Source organism: Planococcus citri, chromosome 5 (assembly GCF_950023065.1).
Source record: "Planococcus citri chromosome 5, ihPlaCitr1.1, whole genome shotgun sequence".
NCBI classification, from domain to species: Eukaryota; Metazoa; Arthropoda; class Insecta; order Hemiptera; family Pseudococcidae; genus Planococcus; species Planococcus citri.
Window position 1 is genome coordinate 47,157,526 of NC_088681.1, and position 20,048 is coordinate 47,177,573.

The 20,048-nt window shown below is 35.7% G+C and overlaps 1 protein-coding gene and 1 long non-coding RNA gene across 4 annotated transcripts; both read right to left on the minus strand.

The window, feature by feature from the left end:
• Positions 1-219: 219 nt before the first annotated feature.
• Positions 220-1,401, minus strand: LOC135847277 (uncharacterized). Its single transcript, XR_010559126.1, has 2 exons — positions 920-1,401; positions 220-451 (listed from the first exon to the last, which is right to left on the minus strand). It is a non-coding gene; the product is annotated as an uncharacterized LOC135847277 (long non-coding RNA).
• A 4,200-nt stretch (positions 1,402-5,601) lies between these two features.
• On the minus strand, positions 5,602-19,934 carry Tmf (TATA element modulatory factor). 3 transcript variants are annotated; one of them, XM_065366727.1, is made up of 20 exons: positions 19,693-19,934; positions 19,502-19,604; positions 19,261-19,434; positions 18,744-19,191; positions 18,445-18,661; positions 18,063-18,373; positions 17,831-17,994; positions 17,475-17,548; positions 17,236-17,339; positions 17,053-17,161; positions 16,775-16,947; positions 16,495-16,686; positions 11,687-11,881; positions 11,000-11,199; positions 10,547-10,739; positions 10,291-10,441; positions 9,977-10,078; positions 7,065-7,200; positions 6,648-6,883; positions 5,602-6,551 (listed from the first exon to the last, which is right to left on the minus strand). In XM_065366727.1, the coding sequence occupies exons 2-20, from the start codon at positions 19,602-19,604 to the stop codon at positions 6,516-6,518; spliced, it is 3,318 nt and encodes a 1,105-aa protein (XP_065222799.1). In that variant the 5' UTR covers positions 19,693-19,934; the 3' UTR covers positions 5,602-6,515. The 3 variants fall into 3 exon arrangements, with proteins under 3 accessions (XP_065222799.1, XP_065222798.1, XP_065222800.1); XM_065366726.1 differs by having other exon boundaries at positions 17,753-17,994; XM_065366728.1 differs by lacking the exon at positions 9,977-10,078 and having other exon boundaries at positions 17,753-17,994.
• Between the last annotated feature and the right edge of the window lie 114 nt (positions 19,935-20,048).

Consider the following 20,048-nt stretch of genomic DNA (forward strand, 5'->3'; position numbering starts at 1 on the left):
TACTACCCCTCACTCCTCAGGTCTTTGTACCCACCTAGCTCTCAAATTTTGAAAAGAAGTACGAAAAAGTTATACCTATAGGTATTTACTCGATGTAAAATTTGAAAAATTTTCAATCTTTCATGTACTACATAGGTATACTTACCTATACCTATCGTTATTCGATTCGTTCGAAATGTATGATTTTAGTTATTTTTCATGCAGTAATAACCTTACAAATTACTCGTATAAGCATAATTTATTTGTCTAAATTACATAAAGTGAAGAACATTTTTAATGAAGGTTTTTTATAGGTAGATGTACGTTTACGATTAATTCTTATTAGGCCTATCTATATTGTAATGTACTGAAACTGTCTATTAGGTACGCATTCCCTTAAGACCATTGTGATTTAACTCAATAAGAATGTTTTGATCAAGAATTTGAAGAACTTGAATATAGAGTTTCTAATCTGAAAATTAAAAAAAAAAAGATTAGAAAATGTATGGTTCGATTGGCTTGGTTGGAAGGAAAGTTCGAAAGTAGAAAAATTGACTTCTTAAATGTTGGTTCATTTGAAATACCCCCCCCCCACCCACCAAAAAAAAGGTCTCTTCAACTCCATTTCAATCAAAACTACCCCAGAAGTTCCAACTTTTAGTACATAAAATACCTATCAAAAAAGTCTTATATTTTTTGTAAGAAATTGGAAATAAACTCTAATTTTTGCCAAAATTGGTTCTTTTTGAAAATTTAAAATTATTTAACATTTTTATTTCCAACTTTCCCTGCCAAAATGTGTTCCAACCACATCTTCCGAATAATCTGGGAAAATCCTAGAGGAAGGGGGGATCTGGGGTGAAAAGTTGAGACATTTTCAGTCTCACCAGCACCCCTCTCCCTCAAGACACATCACTTCGTTGAATGAGAGCGTACTTACCGGATCTACGATCATATAAGTGAAAAACCGGCCAGGTTTTTTGAAGGAATCATCAATGAGGTATTCGTAGTCTATAATTATTTGATTTATATCCCTCAGAATTTGTAACAAATATCTGCCTACAGCTCCGCTACTGTGACCATGGACCGGATGAATTGTGGTGACAGCTATAAGTGCCACAAACAAAATAGCCAAAAACGTATACTTATTCATGACCGCAGCACTTTGGTAATTTTGTCAAAAAAAAAAAAAATCAAGACGTGAATAATATTACACGAATTTCTCAATCAGGATGACTGAAACATTGAAGTTTCTTGCGAATGTATTTATACTAACTTTTTCAAGTTCAACGGTGACAAACTTTCAATAAAGATGAAGGACGACGATGTTAAGCGCTGTAATATAAAATTTAACGAAAGGAAACATTTTTATTATGTACATATTCTTATTTCTTACGTACGTCGAACGAAAAAGAAATTGAAAAGAAACATGAAAATTGTCGTGTTTCTCGAATAGGTAATGTTCAACGGAAACATATTACCTAATCTTAACTTATAACGAAGAAAAGAAAATTAATTTTTATCACCATCTGCGCTTTTAGATTTATCGCATTGGTTTTCAAAAATTCACCTAGGTATTTGAGAACTATGGTTGTAAAAAATACTCTCAAAACTTGAAAAAAATCCTGTGGGTGACATTTTCATACAGGGACGTAACGAAGAACAATTTTTTTGGTGAGAGGGAGTCAGAAAAATCGCATTGCAAGAGACCACTGGCATCTACAACTTGAAGACAATCATGTTGATTTGTGTGAAGAAGGCTTTGAAATTTTCCTTGAAAATCTGCTACCTACCCTACATAATTATAAAGTACGTTTTGCTATCAGTTTTCACTTTCTATTCAGGATCAGGTAGGTACCTTTATCTACACGTTTTTCGTGTTTTTAAGAATACATTGTACATAAAAGTGTTGAAGAAAGCGAGCTTCAATATTCAGATACCTGCTATCAGGTCTTTTCATTGATCGTAAACTTTTTTACAATGCAAATGTAAAATTCTTTTAGTACCTAGCTTACTACCTACGTCAATGAATCACGTGATCTTTCAATTGTTTCGAGTGATTTATTTTTCTTTTCACTCGATTGTTTCAAAACAGTAGAAGAAAGAATTTCCTGAAAAAAACGCTGGAATAACTTCAAAATCTGGACAAATGTCGTAAATGTTACTTTATTGCAATTTGAAGCGCGGGACATTCAATGTCAACTCAACCAAACAGGCGATTTTGAAAGTCATGTCTTTCGATTTCGCTCAAATTTTTTTTACTATATATACCCACCCAGTAGTAAGAAACCCGCAATTAGTTTAGTCCCAGCCCCTCAGGGGGTGGACGGGGGGCTTCCATTATTTTCACATTGTCTCGAGGTACTCAACTTCAGCAGCTCCTTCCTCAAAAACTAAGATACATTGATCAAAGCTGATATCACAATTCGAATAAAGGGCATTGCATTTAAAACTTTTTAAGCATTTTGAAATTTTTAAAAGTTGAAAATTCAAATTTCAAAATGGTGCTGTAAGTGGGAGCTACCATTTAAAATGTTGAAAAAATTTCCATAGATGTACCTTTTGATGCTTTTTCGAAATATTCAAGTTTCGAGATGGGATCTCTTAATGGAGGGGGAGCACCCTCACCCTCAATTTTGGGCGAAACTTTCAAATGGAAATCTGGTGCATGTGATGTATCGAATTGTATGTTTTTGGTGACGCTGAACACGAATATGATGTCAGATTTTTGATTGGACCCCATCAACGGCATCCAACAATTTTTTTGGACTGATGGGGCCAATGGGGGAGGTACTGAAGGCCATGGGTGAGGTCGATTTGAAAAACGATGGCTATATTCGTGTTCAGCGATATCGAAAACATACTATTTCATGTGTCACACGTATGTAACCATTTTTTTTAGGTTACATCCTTTGGGGAGGTGCTGGGGGGCCGTGGATGGGGTCCTATCAAAAATCTGACGTCATATTCGTGTCCAGCGTCACCAAAAACATACAATTCGATGTATCACATGCCTCACATTTTCTTTCAAAAGTTTCGCCCACAATTGGGGGTGAGGGTGCTCCCCCTCCATCAAAAAATCCCATCTCGAAACTTGAATATTTCGAAAAAGCATCAAAAGGTGCATCTATGGAAATTTTTTCAAAATTTTAAATGGTAGCTCCCACTTACAGCGCCATTTTGAAATTTGAACTTTCAATTTGAAAGTTCAACTTTCAACTTTTGAAAATTTCAAAATGCTTAAAAAGTTCTAAATGCAATGCCCTTTCGAACTGTTAAATCAGTTTTGATCAGTGTCATAGTTTTGGAGGAATGCGCTGCTGAAGTTGAGTACCTCGAGACAATGTGAAAATAATGGAAGCCCACCCCCACCCGCCCCTGAGGGGGTTGAGACCAAACTGAAAAAAAAAACAGGTTTCTTACTTACTGGGTGGGTAGACGTAAAAAAATTTTGAGCGAAATCGAAGAACATGACTCAAAAACGTTGGTTGAGTTGACATGGAATGACCCCCGCTATAAAACAGAGCTTTTTAAAGGCAAATCCGTAATATTTTGGGTATGGAGGGGAGGGAATGTTCAGGTCGCTGAAGTTGATTTTGACATACTTTCCCCCTAACCTCGAAATAAGTCCCTGAATCGGGGGGGGGGCTGCAAAACATGAAATTTCGAAAAATTCAACGTAAACCTCGAAATAGAAATTTAGTTGAGGCAAAAAAATTATGGTGGATATTTTTCTTTACATGCCACAGTATCCCAAGAATGTGATATTTTAGCTGGTCTATTTTGTAGAATGAATTTTTTTAAATAAGAACGTTTAGGCAGGCACCTCAAAAATATGTATACCAAAAAATTGAGTTTTTTGCGATGACCTGATGAACAGGGTAAAAACCAAATTATTTTTGAAAAAATGGAATCAACGATTTTTATACTTGAAAATGTCAAAGTTTTATAAATAGGTAGGTAAACTCATAACGTTTTGAAAAAAATTAAAATTGGCATGTTTTTTTTTACTAAGTATTTGAACTTTGGAGGTCCCTCAATTCAATTCAATCATTCCTGTAGGCCAAAAAAAACATGGAAAAGTGTTTGAAATCACAGACAAAGAAGTGGAATATAACGTAGAAAACACCTACAATCTTACATACCTATTCGTAATCAACTTTTGAAACTGTTCTATTCTATGAATTTTTCGAATTTTGGCCACTAGGTACTTTGCTATTTTGGTCTACCAAGTGTCGTTTTAAATTCTTTTATAGCTGAAAAAATCAACTCGAGTGGGCTGATTTGTCAAATTCTGGAACATTTTTGATTCATCTCCCTTCCTTCCCTTCTCTTACAACGTGTGGGTCCCAAAAGTCACTTCTGTCTCCAGAATATCGATTTCATTTTTTTTTTAGCCAAAAAAATTATCGAATGAGGTAAATTTTCGCTATTTTAGAAATGTTTTTGCACATGAATCCTTTCGAATTGGCCTTATTAAGTGAAAATGATTCTTTGACGTTCGCTTTTTATGCAGTATCTACGTACATATTTTTTGGTTTGTGGGTAAACATCAAAAAATAACTTTTCAAATTTGTTGCGCCCGCCCTAGATTTTGAGAATTTTGAGTTTCCAAGTTGTATTTGCGCCTTCAATTTAGAAGATAGCCATTTGTCATAATACTTAATCCTTTTTTTTCGTCCACTCAAATACTAAGAGTTGGTGAAGTGAAATCACTTGAATGTGATTCAAACGTTTTCTTATTTTTGGAGAATTTTTCGAAATTTGCCCACAAATGGTGTAACTTTAATTCACACAGATGGTAAAAAAATGTTGGCATTTTTGAAATGACTTCAATATAACCCATAGTGCTCAAATGGACTAACAAAAAATGTGCCTATCTTCAGAATTGAATGCGCGAACACAATTTTGAAAATTTAAAATCGTCAAAATTTGAAGCATTCCAAATTTGGAAATTTTGAATCAAGTTTGCACCTTCAATTTCGAAGATAGGCAATTTGTCATGGTAACATTTTTCGGAATTTCGAGTTTTGCTTTTGCGAAGCACGTGGCCCCTTCAATTCGCAAGATAGGCAACCAGTCGTACACGCGTTGTTTTTGTTCGTCTCCTCGAATACTATCTACAGTAGAATTTTGGCAAACGCGATTTCTGGAACACCCTGTAGATCTACTAAAAGTATTTTTTTTTTTTTTCAAATTCAGCGTTTAAAAATTTATGTGTAATATTTCTCATTTGTGTCGAAAGTGTGCCTAAAAAGTAAAAATGGGAAAAGGTATACTCTCAAGTTGCCTAATTCCACCAATTGAGATTTTAGACCAATTTTTTCAAAATTGAAGTTAGCCTTGAGAAGCAGTCGTAGCTGAAATTAATCAAAGTAGGATCGCATTTTTCAAAATTAGGGAATTTTTCTGAAAAATTTGGCGTTGAGAAATACATTTTTTCTTACTCGTGCCAAAAGAGTGAGCCTCATAATGTGATTTTTTGATGGTGTTTTGGATACGTACAAAATGAAAAGATTTCTTTTTCATAAAATCCATTCGCTCAACTAATTCTGTAGGAAAATTTTCCGGCTTAAGTATTTAAAAACAGTTGAACGCAGACAATGAATCGAAAACGAGAAAAAAAACTTGAATACCGGTGTATTGAACAATATACCATGTACCGAGTACGGTACGTAGGTATTAAAGATACACACATTTGATACACATAGATAGTATGAAAAAGAAAAACATACGATGCATAAATAAATAACTTTGCGAAACATCATATATACTTAATATTATGTACACGATATTGACGAGACACGATAATAAATTACAAAACGTATGTCTAGGTACCTACGTAGGTAACATGCAGATACCCATATGTCTAATACATATTATTATTCGTTATTGATATTGTACACGAAATTACGACATTTTAATAGACGAATAATAAAACATACTTAATCGAAATTATTTGCTCGTAGGTATTTAACGAATTACGAAGCTTACGGGTTTCTTCTCCGAGCCCTTATAAGTTTCGCTTTGCTTCACCTCAATGTATTTTCTTTGACGTTACTCTAAACTAAAAACATTGCAAAGATAGGTATTCGGAATCCTATCCCCATCAGATGCCTATTGCCTACCAATGGTGAATAAAAGTGAATTATCGATTCTAGAATTGATCGATTAATGAAATGGACGCTGCAGGTGAAGAAGAATCGTCATTAAAATGTGAGATGAGGACAGTTGATTGACAAAAATGATGAAGTTGGATGAGATCATAGCAGTAGGTTGAACGAATCATTGTAAAAGGATGCAAAAATCCGACTGAAGGAGTAGGACGGACACGTGCTTAGATGAAAATACAATGTATGGCGAGTACAATGAATTGATATGTGAAACTTGAACACCTCCCTTCTTCCGGTCTTTTTTTCCATGTCGAAATCCTATTCATTATTTCGCTCGGATTCTCTTGAAAAGACAAGTAATCCGTATTCGAGCGTCAGTAGGATTCATTTTTCAGACGAGCTTACAGTTTTTTGCGGTGATTGTCATCCGGTTCTAGAACGAGTAAGGAGTTCGTCGATCTGTAAAACGACGCGAAATGAGACTCAATATTTATTGAACCAACATGAGTGAAAAAGATCTTATTGCAGAGAAATGAGTGAGGTCAAATCTCATACCTGAATTTTATACATTTCTTTAACGTCTTCCAAGTCTAACCGAAGCTCTTGACATTCTTCCATTTTTTCGCCGTACATTTGTAACAATGTATCGTATCTGGTCTGTAGTTCGTTATTGGCTTCTACACGTTTTTCCAGTTCTTCGACTTTGGACGCCAACAAGGTGATTTCGTTGGTGAGGATGATACGTTCGTGGTCGTGTTTCTTCAATTCCCATTGCAGTTGTTGGACTTCACCTGGAATTGAAAATGGATTTAAATCGTATTCTTCAGTTCTGGTCTCGATTTATTATCAATGAAGGGTTTTTGATTTGAAGAAGAGTGACGATTGGTGGGAGAGGAAGCAGAAGATATTCGAAGGGGTATTTTTTCAATGAAATGAATATTTCTGAAAAAGGGAAGCCGAGGCTGAACTTACCTTCTTTCAATTTATATTGCGTTTGTAAGTGTTCAATTGTGCTGGCCGCCGAGGCAATCGGTTTCGGCGACGAAGTTTCATAAACGCTGCCTTTGCCACTGGACGAAGGTCCTGCTTCATCTTCACCACCCAATTGCTAATCAGAAAACACAAACATTATACTTAGGAATGTAACATGTAGCTCTAGGAAAAATTAAACAAAACGTACATATTCATCAACTCTTTCTCCCTTCGCCCCTCCATTACATGGACCAAAAACAAATCTAATAATTATTGTTGATTCCGAAGCAAAAGAAGCACTAAAGCTCTAAACAGTCTTTGCTCACATATTTTTTACTTCTATAACTCATAGCACTTTATTCAGGTCGACTAGAAAAAAAATTGAGATGGAAAAATTTGCCTCTAGTCCCCCACGCTCAATGGGGTCAAACATGCTCGCAATTCTAGTTTCGCTCCAATAATTTGATAACCGAAAATTACTACAAAAAATGCTGAGTGAGTTTCTCAGACCACCAAACGAATACTCCGAGGGCTCGAGGGGTGGAATTCATTTTTTGCCAACAGATGAAATTTTTCGATTTCGGGCCCCTTTGGAATTGAAAAAAGTATCAACTTGGAAATATTCGCAAAAAACCCATCAAGTTCAAAGTTGAGCTTTTTTTTGAAAGTTCAATTTTTAAAAACTAGCAAAATTTTGGAGTTGGAATTTGAAAATTGAAAAAATCCAGGCAGCATTTCTTTTTACATTATTTATAGAAGAATTTTTCATGATGAAATTCGTAAAATCAGTGGAAGGGGGGAGGGGGGAGAGGAGGGAAGGATTACTTACACGGCCACCAAAATTTTGATCCAAATATTAACAAAACGTCAAATACAATTTTGAGACACATCGGTTCGGTTTCATGAGTTCGAAAGGGGGTGTAGGGATTGAATACGAGTCAGCCTATTATTTTGATTCGGATTTCAGACCCTCCAAGGTCTCCTCCACCCTCCTAAAATAGTCTCCAAATTTCCTAAAAATTGCGTATCCTATCATTTGTAAAGTTTTCAGGATGAGGGCTGACGATGAATACCATAATTATCAACTTTTTTTCTGATTCTTGGATTCAATTCGCCATTGCCCCATTTCCATTTCTTGAAAATGTCATATTTTGGGAAGGCTTTGTAAAAAATGCTTGTTTCAGTTGTTTCAAGATCAGAAAGAGTTGGTGATATACATAGATGGGCCCCAAAATGAGGTAATTTTCAGTTTAGGAGGTTTTTTTCACTATCCATTTTTTTCAATACCCTTTTTAAAAAAAGCCAGATGAGGCTTTAACGATGCAATTTGAGTTACTGCAGCTCATTTAGCTCATGAAGATGCAAAAAACAGATAAGTATGGAAATTTTGCCATTCCTCCAAAAATTGATCAATTTGTTCGCGAATGATTCACTAAATTCAAAATTGAACAAATCAATTCGTTCGCGAACGAGTCACTCATACGAATCAATTCGTTCGCCAATGATTCACTGAAAATCAATTGAATGAATCTATTTTAGTTTGCGAACGAGTCACTTGTGAATCAATTCGTTCGCGAATGATTCACTGAAAATTAATCAATTCGTTCGTGAATGAATCAATTCGTTTACGAACGAGTCACTTATACGAATCGATTCGTTCGCAAATGATTCACTAAATTCAAAATTGAATAAATCAATTTGTTCGCGAATGATCCACTAAAAATCAATTGAATCATGAATGAATCTATCTGTTCGCAAACAAGTCACTAGTGAATCAATTCGTTCGCGAACGATTCACCGAAAATTAATCAATTCGTTCGTGAATGAATCAATTCGTTTCCGAACGAGTCACTTACACGAATCAATTCGTTCGCGAATGATTCACTAAAAATCAATTGAATCATGAATGAATCTATTTGTTCGCAGACAAGTCACTTGTGAATCAATTCGTTCGCGAACAATTCATCGAAAATAAATCAATTCGTTCGTGAATGATTGTTTAAATTCAATTGAATGAATCAATTCGTTCGCGAACGAGTCACTTACACAAATCGATTCGTTCGCGAATGATTCACTAAAAAATTAAAAATCAATTAATTAAATTGAATCAATTTGTTCACGAACGACTAAACTAACGAGTTACTTATACAAATCAATTGGTTCGCGAATGATTCGCCAAAAATTAATCAATTTGTTCGTGAATGATTCGCTAAATTCAATTGAATGAATCAATTCGTTCGCGAACGAGTCACTTATACGAATTAATTCGTTCGCGAATGATTCACCGAATTCAATCGAAATAAACCAATTCATTCGTGAATGACAATGATTTTGTATTTAAAATTGATCAATTCGTTCTCGAATGATTCCCCAAAAATCAATCGATTTGTTCAATCTTCAATCGTTTGTGAATGATTCGAGTCAATTCAAATTTTGAGTTTTTGACTTCAACAGTTTAACAAAGATGGTGAGAAATTGCTTCAAAAATTCTCTTATTTTGGGAATCCATAGCTTCATCTTTCTTTGAGCCAGGACTCTTGAATTTTTATAAGTAGCCCGAAGGAAAATATAGTTATTATGTTTTACTGACTCAATTTTTTCTCGTCCGGAAAGACTCTTTTCTTTTAATACTCCCACCACTTTTTAATCGACTGAAAAATATTTTCGAATCGTTCGCTTGAGGTAGGCTCATTTTAACCCATGAGAAAAAATATGGATCCGATCAGAGTCTGATCTGATCAAATTGTACCCAGGAAATTTCCGTTGTTCGGATTAAATCTGATGAAATGAAATTGAATTCAGGGAATGTCCAGATCAAATCAGATCACATCCGCTTAAAACTTAAATCTAAGGAACGAGTCGTGAGATGGTTCTATAAACAAAAACACTTCCAAAACTGTTCATCAACTTACGCTCAGCCAGGCGTTAATATCCTCAGCAGGTAGCGGAGATGGACTAGGAGACACCATACTCACATCTGAATCAGACTCATTACCCGAAGCATCACCATGAAGCTGCGAATGTAAAAAAAAAGAATATGATAGGTACGTAAATATTACATACAAATTACAATGAGTCGTCGATTATGACGACGATGATGACAGCTGGAAAAAAAGCAAAATACGCGAAGCGGAGGCAGCAGTTTCAAATATGGTGGCAAAATACGTATTACGTACGACTATTACATTCAGCGCAATATTAAAAGATCATAAATTAAAATAATTACCAATAATTTCAGTTTGGAACGATCTTTGTATAATTCGTTGATATTTCGAAGCCCTTCGCTTTGCGTTTCGCCAATTGTACTGTTCGCTTTCATCGCTTCTTCTAGTTTAACTTTGAGGTTTTTGATTTCTTCGTTTTTCTCTTCAACCATTCTGAAAAAAAGTGATAAGAATGATGAGAATTTGAAAAATCCATATTACGAAAAAAAAAAGTGAAAAAACCAAAAATATTCTACACGAGCGAGGCGACTGACTTACTTGTCTAATTGTTCGACTCGTAAATCGTATCGTTTCTTGGCGAATTTAGTTTCGTTATCTTTATCGTCGAGCTTAGTTTGGGCAGCTTTGAGCTTAGCTTTTAAGTCTTTGGTTTCTTCGCTCAATGCGCTTTTTTGATCTTCCCATTTACGTTCTTTTTTCTCGAATGTTTTCAAACGATCTTGGTATTCGTCTGAAAAAATAAAAAGAAGGAATCCATGATACAAAGAACAGCTCATAATTCAATTCCTGTTTTTTTCTCCAACTTTCTTTCTCCATCTCTCCCAACATATCCTAAACTTCAAAAGATTTGAATTCTTGTAAGATTAAGGAACACTACTTGCGATGCAAAAAAAATGATCGATCCGAAAATTATCTCACAATGATTCCGATATTTTAAAATGAATCGAAAATTCAAAATACAAAAATGTTGAAAAATGAGTTAAAACTCACTTATAATAGAACACAATTCTTTTTCTTGCTTCTCCCACGACGCTGACGCAGCATTATACTTGGCAATTTCGTCTTCCAGTTGTTTGGCGATGGTCTTGGTGGCGTTGAGCACATCCTCGGAGGCATTCTCGCATTTCCTCTTATACTCTTCGAGTAAATTATGCAATCGTTGATTTTCACGTCTGGCCGAGTCGTCGCGTCTGCAACACGCGAAAGGAAACATGTTTTTAAACCAATAAGTGACGAAAAGTGGAAGAGTTCGCGAAGAGCACATGTGCACAGCTCGCGACTACGACTACATACGTCAAAAAATACACACCATACGTAGACGATCATGTCGGGTATATTGTAGGCAGTGAGAGAAGAGGAAGAGGGTTGAGAAAAAGGTGACGGAAAATTTGGTTATAATCATTTCGAAAGAGAAAGAGAGAGGCGGACTCGTGAAACGCGAGATAACGAGATATACGTCGTCGTCGATTAGCGATGAACTTAGCAGATCAGACGTGGAAATTTCTAGTGTATTTGTGTAGTGGTGATATGTTTTTTTATTGTTATGTTAACGAGTGAGATGAAAAAAGAAAAAAAGGTTCAATGGAAGAATGCGATGCATAAATTCGCGACTTGAAAGATAAAATGATAATCTGGTCTGCGTGTTTCATGACTTAGGTACCTGTACTTTTCACTTACTCGGAATACTGCATTTCTTTGGTTTGCAAAGTGAGCTGTAAATTAGCCACGACCGATTCGAGTTGTTCGCGTTGAGCTTTCTCGTTCTTCAATTCGGTTTCGGCTTTTTGGACCAGTTCTCGGGTTGCCAATGAGGCTGCTTCTTTGAGACGTTGCTCGAGGGCGGCGATTTTCTCATCCTTGTCTTTGATTTCTCTGCGAAAAAATAATTAGAAAAAAAGGATTATGAAACAGTCTATTGAAAATTGTTTAGAAGTTCAATTATTTGAAAGGAAAGGTACAACTAATTAGCAATTGATTAATTGGCATTTATTTTGGTTTTTTGTTTCAGGTGAGTAGATAGTTGCCATCCATGACCGAATTATCGTCTGTTGGTTTTTAAAATTTGAGTTTGATCTTCCGAAGAAGCTACCTACTTCTTTGCAGTTGGTTGAAGAAGAAAGATGAAGGCAAATTATTTTTTAAAAGAGTCAAGGTTTGAACTTTGAAGTTTTTGCAACTTTTTTTTATATTTATGGAGTTTTCAAGGGCAAAGTTCTTTAGCATTCGTTATTCCTGTGATTAATTTATCGAGGGAGTAAAGTTCATTTTTTGGGAACATCAAAATGGGAAATTCTGTAAAAAAATGTTTTTATTCAACTTGAGGGACTAAAAAATTGCGTTTTTTTTCAAAGATGGTAAATTACTGAGTGGAAGGGAGACAAGAGAGGCGTGATCCTGAAAAAATCAAAGTTGGAATTTATATAATATGTACGTTCCAACATAGGACTTGCACAACATTTTTCAAACATATGTACAAAGTTAGATCGAAAGATCAAGTAAAAATTTATCACCTGTCAAAATTTCAAGTACTAAAGTGCGTTTTTCGATTTTTAGTGAATTTTTGAAAATCAAATTTAGGCCAAAAATGAGGGGAAAAAATCAAAATTTTACCAAATTGACCAAGAAAGCTGAAATTTGGGATACACCCTATTTTCGACATATCAAATTGATTGGGAACTGTTTCAAACCGTTTTGAGCAGTTCTGGAGCCTCCAGCAGATTTTTTGAAACTTGAAATTCCCACAAAATGTCACCAAAATGGAGTTGGAAAGCTGAAATTTATTCTGCAAACTAGTTTCAATACGATACGAAGTCAACTGCAGGGGGATTTCAAGTCGTTTTGGAGCCTCCGGCGACTTTTTGAAAATTTCTGGAGCCTCCATCAGATCTTTGAAACTTTAAATTTTCACAAAATTTCATCAAATGGAGATGGAAAGCGAAAATTTACTCTACACTCCAATTTTAACACCCTCTGAAGACGACTTCAGGTGGGTTCAATTCATTTTAGAGCCTCCAGCGACTTTTTGAAAATTACTGGAGCCTCCAGTACATTTTTGAAATTTGAAATTCCCGCAACATTTTACCAAATGGAGTTGGCGACTACATGGTGGTTTCAAATGGTTTTGAAGCTTCCAGCTACTTTTTGGAAATTTTAATTTTCCAAAAAAACGACCTCTCAAGAAGTGGCTGGAAGCTCCAAAACGACTTGAAATCCACCAGCAGACGACTTCGTGGCGTATTAAAATTAGTTTGCAGAATAAATTTTGACTTTCCATCTCCGTTTGATGAAATTTTTAGAAAATTTAAAGTTTCAAAAATGTACTGGAGGCTCCAGGAATTTTCAAAAAGTCGCTGGAGGTTCCAAAACGACTTGAAATCCCCCTGCAGTTGACTTCGTAGCGTATTGAAATTAGTTTGCAGAATAAATTTCAGCTTTCCAACTCCATTTTGGTGAAATTTTGTGGTAATTTCGAGTTTTAAAAATCTGCTGGAGGCTCCAGAACTGCTCAAAACGGTTTGAAACAGTTTCCAATCGATTTGGTATGTCGAAAATAGGGTATATCCCAAATTTCAGGTTTCTTGGTTAATTTGGTAAAATTTTAATTTTTTCCCCTCATTTTTGGCCTAAATTTGATTTTCAAAAATTCACTAAAAAACGAAAAACGCACTTTATCACTTGAAATTTTGACAGGTGATGAATTTTTGCTTGATCTTTCGATCTACCTTTGTACAGTTTGAAAAATTTTGTGCAAGTCCTATGTTGGAACGCAAAATCTGCGATTCGGCTGACCTATCAATTAAAATGGCCGCCATTTTGTAATTAGGGCCACATTTTTTTCGAGTACAAGGGCTAGAAATTTTCCTTAGGACTCCCCCTTTTAGAAAAAAGTTGTCCGGGAGGATCGACGGGTGGTGCAATTTATCCTCAAGAGGGCTCCCCGACTAATAGATTTACGATTTTAGACAGATATAAATGAATTGGATACGAGACAAAATTCCTACTCCGAAAAAAAGAGAGAGAAGGGGCGAGGAAGGTGGGTTCAAGATTCATATAAAACGATCACAGATCGAACTAAACAAAACGCATCGAATTGAAACGTTGAAGCGAAGTTCATCCCCTCCCTGGAAATTTTTCGAAACTGATTAACTTTTATAGAGAAAAATATAGCGAGGGAGAGGAGGGTAAAGATTTTCATAAACATAATAATCGTAAAATCTAAACCTTTTTTTTTAAAAAAAAATAATAATATTAAAATAAAACTCATTTCTCACCTGACTGGAGTGTTCATCTTTTTGTTTAAAAATTTGCTTCGAAGAAAAATTGAAAAAATTTTCTACTTGCCCACCCCATAAAATATTAGAAAATTTGAAAACGAAAAATTGAATTGACGAAGATATTATCGGAATTCCTTCCCTTCCCCTCCACAAAAAAATACTTCAAAAATCTTAAAATGTCTGAAAAAATTGAAAAAGTTTAAAATTAAAATGTAAAATGTTACTTGCCTCCTCGTTCAACCCTCAAAAAAAATTTTCAATGCTTTAAAAGCGTCCCTTTTCGTTTTAATATTTGATTAGACAACTTAATTCAGTTCGTAAAGACTTTCATGGAGTTGAGTGGGAGGGGGGAACGTGATTCCTGAAATTTTGTAAAATTAAGTTCTTTTCTAGACTGGCTACGGGGATAGAAAATCAATTTTACTATCAGAAAAATTGAATAACTCGCGAAAAATGTGCAATAATTTTTTAAGAATTGAATACCCATTGAAATCGTTTTTAAATATTTTCAAAAAATCTTTCAATGAGATAAAAAGTTGAAAAATAATTTTTAAAATGTTATACGAAGCTAGAAAATTTATTTCTGAAGTCGAATTCAAAATAATTGAGATAAAACGTGAAATTATTATTTTAGAAGAAAAGAAATCTCTAATAATTCTTGATTTAAGTAGACTATTCAATTTTTCAAATCAATTTTTCAATCGAGTATAGTAAAATTACGTTGCACTTGCTGATTATTCTCCCCCCCCCCAGCGTTCCTTACTTTAGTAAAAAATGAATAAAACTAATCGATAACAATATTTTACATCGATTAAAAAAAAAAAATTAAATCGACAATAATCAGCGGTGATTTAAATAATATAACAAGAAAAATACAACGATAGAGTGAAGATAACAAATGAATAGGAGAAAAAAAATAAAGACCATATCTGAAACCGTAGTTATATCCTCCACATCTTCGTTACCTTCTTCTAAATTTGGATTAAGCATTTCGAGAAAATGAAAAATCACAGAAGAGATACAAAAGACGTAAAATTCATCCAAATTACTGAAATCTTGACCAAAAAAATTCTCTGAAACCCATTTTTTCGTCAAAATTAAAACAAAAACGAACAGCTCGAAATAAAACATAGATAGTGAAAATTTGCGCAAAAAAATGAACCCAAAAAAAAGTAGCTACAAATATTTTAAAAATTTTGAGTCAACACTCGAGAAATCGTCAACCATAAAAAAAATTACTTTTCGAATTGAAAAGAATCAGAAGTGATTCAAATAATATAATAAGAAAAATACAGCGATACAGTAAAGATAGTAAATGAATAGGAGAGAGAAAACAAAGACCAAATCCGAAACCGTCGCCGCATCCTCCGCATCACTGCCTTCTTCTAAATTTGGACCAGGCATTTCGAGAAAATAAAAAATCACCGAAGAAATACAAAAGACGAAAAATTCACCCAAAATGCTGAAATTTTGATCAAAAAAATTCTCAGTAAACCACTCCGTTGAAAAAATTAAAACGAGAACGAAGAGCTCGAAAAAAAACATAAATACTGAAAATTTGCGCAAAAAAGTGAACTTGGAAAAATAATGTAGCAAAAGATTTTGAAAACTTTGAATCAACGCTCGAGAAATCGTCAACAATGAGCACGACACGATTTAAAAATGCTTCGCAATGAGACATCGTACTTCGTGAGGAAAAATTAAACGTGGGATACTCGGAGTAGAGAAAATGCATAGAAGACGTCACTGTGTGGAAAATGCAATAATATCAAATAACGATGTGAATTTTCATTCTACGTGTACTGTAAGGTACGAATTCTCAATCTAATATTCGACAATTGGCTAAACGGTGCGAGATAATCGGCTATTCGAGACATTTCGCGCTGCTTTGGTAATTCGGCTTTAAAAAGCTTTTCTACGGTCTCGTCGATTTACTCATAGTAAACTTTGTTAATACGTCGCTAATGATAAACGAATTTGACACGATAAAAAGAAAGAAAGAAACAAGGAGGAAAAATATACGAGTATTAACGCTAAAGCTAAAGATACTGACGATGAAATTGGCGTCGGCGTAATCGAATAGATTCTCAAGAATATATGTACATGTAGATGGTGTCGTAAAATATTATAAGATGAGATTTATAATCGAGATATTTTGAGAAACGCGAAAAAGTAAAATATACGAGTACGTGGAATAAAGGCGATAATTACTTCTGAGACGAGATCAAAGTTGACGTTAAATTGTCGACTTGCAGTTGCAACGAGGCGAGTTGTTTATCTAATTTTTGATTAGTTTTGGTTAATTGGTTTATGGCTTCGATTTGCGAACGTTCTAGTTCTTCTTTGGCACTAAGTGATTTCTTGGCACGTTCCACCTCCTGCATCAGACCGTCGTATTGTTCCCTGAAACAACATTAGAAATACGAGATGAGAAAAACCGACGAATTGTAACGAGATGAAAGTAAAAAGTACGGTGAAATTAGTTTATTACCTTAGAGATGAGATCAGTTTTAGGTGATCTTTTTCAGTCGCTCGTAGCTTTTTTATCAGCTGTTTTGAAGCGAGTTCCTGTTTACTTAGTTTTTCACCTTCTTCTCGGAGTTCCTTGATTGTCTGATCTTTGTCTTCGTCGAATTCGGACGAATCTTTCAGATGTTTGTAATTCTGCAAGTTGAAAAATAGTCAAAAATTCCATTATTCGTCTTAGCTGTATTTTCCCTCAGTTCCCCCCTTCGAAGTCTATAAATTTCAAGTTGCTAGAGTATTCACCTCGAGTTGTTTGCGTAATAATTCTTTTTCACGAATAGCTTGCTGAAATTTTTTCTCTAGGGCTGCCAGTCGTTGGGTGAATTCTTCGCTCATTTGGCATTCTAATTGGCTGGACGAAAAATAAAAACGAAATTTATCGTGAGGTATCGTGAATTACTCTTGATCGAATACACGAAAGCTTACCTTTTTAAATTCGAGTTGCTTTCTGATAATTCGGCATTTTTCATGCTTAAATCGATGAGCTTCGTTTCTCTAGCTTGGAGGACTTCATTAAGTTTGGCGATTTCCTGTAAGTTTATCATTCGATATGGTTGATTAGAAACGTATCGATTAAATCGACTGATTAGGATGTAAAAAAAAAACACTACGAACGTGTTATAGTCTGACTCGAACGAGTTCAAATGATTAATAAAAAGGGTTACCTTTAACAGTCGATCAACTTCTATCGTATCATCGGATCCTCCACTAGATGTCTCTGATGGTTCGCGATTATGACCTGTAGGAAAAAAAAATGAGGAATAAAAATCGAGATGAAATTAACGTACAAAGAGTCGAAGTAGATAAATAAGATATTTTGGGTATCGAACTATCGAAACTGTACAAATTAAAGGCAAAAACGAGGGTGCTTTTTCGAACATGTACCAATGCAATAGCGATATATACAAGGCAACAATTCGTATAGGAACGAATAAAATCCTACCTTTAACTTTGAACGACAACGAGCGGCCGATAACCTCCGGAATTAATATATCGGAACTAACGATAACGGACATTTTACCTTTGGAATTTTTATATATTAGTTTGGCGGGGCTTTGTCTGGAATTGGCATTACTACTGTCTCCATTCGGACTAGAGATTACTTCGATATCGGACGACGTAGCCGTTTCAAGTTCATCGGCTGAGGTATGCCCACTCGAGCCGATTTTGATATTCTCGGTTCGACTGTTGAAAGACAAACGAGCGATTAATTACTCAATCTCAAGAGTACGAAGATAACGATGGTGGTATACCTTTCCATAGATGAAGTAGTAGGAGACGATTCTCTGGCAGTCCATTCGTCTGGTTGTTCGTTTATGGCATCGGCTAACATGGATTTCAACGATCCGACCGAAGACGCGCATTCTTTAGGAGCTTCGTCTGAACTGCTACCGATCATGGTGCCTTCGTCGCAACTGCTACTGTCTAGGGTGGTTATCGAAGTACCGGAGAGCTCGTTTCGGGTACGTTTTAATGGTAACTTGGTTTCGGAGTTGGGTTCTGAGGGTTCTTGAGACTCGTTCGGAGGTTCGGAAAGCTCGGTGATTATTCGGTTCACTCCACACTGCGAACAGAGCAGCGAATATGAAGTACTTAGATAAAGAATGAATGATATAGGTGCGCGATGATACTCACCTCCCATGGAGATAAAACCTCCGTAATCGAGGTATCCATCGAAGAAGATGATTTAATCATGTCTTTAAGCGAAGACCTGGGACCCAAGTCGAGCACTGTCAAGGTGCTTTCCGAAGCAGACGTGTCATCGGCGCCGCCTCCTAAACTTTTATCATCGTCTTCTTCGATTTCTGGAATGATTTCGACACTTTCCGAGGACGTGCCTTCAGTCTGGAGTCTACGTAGAGGGGGAAAAAATTCAACTTGAAAAATCGAATACTTCGGTACACCAAGCAGAAACGTACGAAACTGCAACTTACCTCGAAGGATCTTCGCTATTCAGTATTTCAACCGAACTAGACGACAGGATTTCCACCGACGATTCGTACGAACCACTGTTACGCACTTTGGAAGGCGACGTATCCTCCGAATCTGGCGTATTCGTCGAAGTGGATCCGAGCACTTCGACGCTATCGCTAGACACAGTGGATTTTCTATCGCTTTCGTTACTTATCATCGATAATCGGTTACCGTTCGAGGCACTGGCAGCTTTCTTTTGACGACGTATCACAAAAGAGTCATCTTTACTACTATCTTGCGTTGGTTTATCTTCGTGTTGTGGCTGTTGCAATGGTTGTTGTGGCTCGCAAGCTAAACGAAGCCCTGAACGGTCTTTAAAAGGTTGACTGTACTCGGGCACTGGTTCTTTGGTGATTACTGGTGGACTAGTAGCGATAGTGTCGGTGATTTGAGGCGGAATGGCGTTATCTGGAATTGATAACGATAGATTTATACGCGAAAGTAAAGAAATGGACACTTGCAATCGACTTTTTGTACCTGGTGTGTCAGCAGCTGTAGGTGATTTTGGTTTATCGAAGAAAGAACTAGCAAACGATTCCCATATCGTGTTATTAGACGAGGATGCTTTCGATTCTTCGTTCGTCGAAGGTGGTGGCGATTCGGTAGCTGGGAGTTCTTTCGAGGTGCTTTGATTTGATGCATTTTGAGAAGCTGCAAGAGTAAATTACGAGGCTTAGCGTCGCTTAGAATCTTTTGAAAGAAGCTGACTGTATCTTACCTTCTTCTTCGGTTATATCTAAGGCTTTATCTAACGTTTTCTGTGCTTCCTTTAACGCAGTTTTGGCCAAATTCGCGAAACTACTAGCATCAAACCAACTCATCTGCGAACAAACGTACGGTGTAACGTAGCCAATATAGCTTTTAAATTGCCTGCATTTAAACGAAGCAGTAATTATTTCAACGATATACCTAGTGATAACTGATAAGCGATGGTAAAGTTGCTAGATCCAGATCGTTACCGAGATGATCGCAAATCTGTATCAAGATTGTTATCGAACGACGAACGACGTAATGAAGAATACTCGATTAGTCATCGGTAATGACGGCTCTCGACTAGAATTTATCATTTATTGACGTTAAATTTCTAAATCGTCGTAAAATTTATCATTTCTTGCTAAAATTTTCTCCAACGTAGACCAATTTTACAAATGATAAGGGTAATAACCAGGTAAAAACATGAAAATGGAGGAAAGGAAACTGCGAAATTGGAGGATCGAAATGATCGAATTTGTCTAGAAAAAATTCGCTAAATCGTTTTTATTCTC

Bases quoted from the DNA above. Each gene is read 5' to 3' on its own strand.
- Tmf (XM_065366726.1), bottom strand. From the start codon at position 19,604: ATGAGTTGGTTTGATGCTAGTAGTTTCGCGAATTTGGCCAAAACTGCG. The intron at 16,687-16,774 runs GTAATAAACTAA...ATGTTGTTTCAG, and splicing joins AAACTGATCTCATCTCTAAG to GGAACAATACGACGGTCTGA. The intron at 11,200-11,686 runs GTAAGTGAAAAG...CGCGTGTTGCAG, and splicing joins AAAGAAATGCAGTATTCCGA to ACGCGACGACTCGGCCAGAC.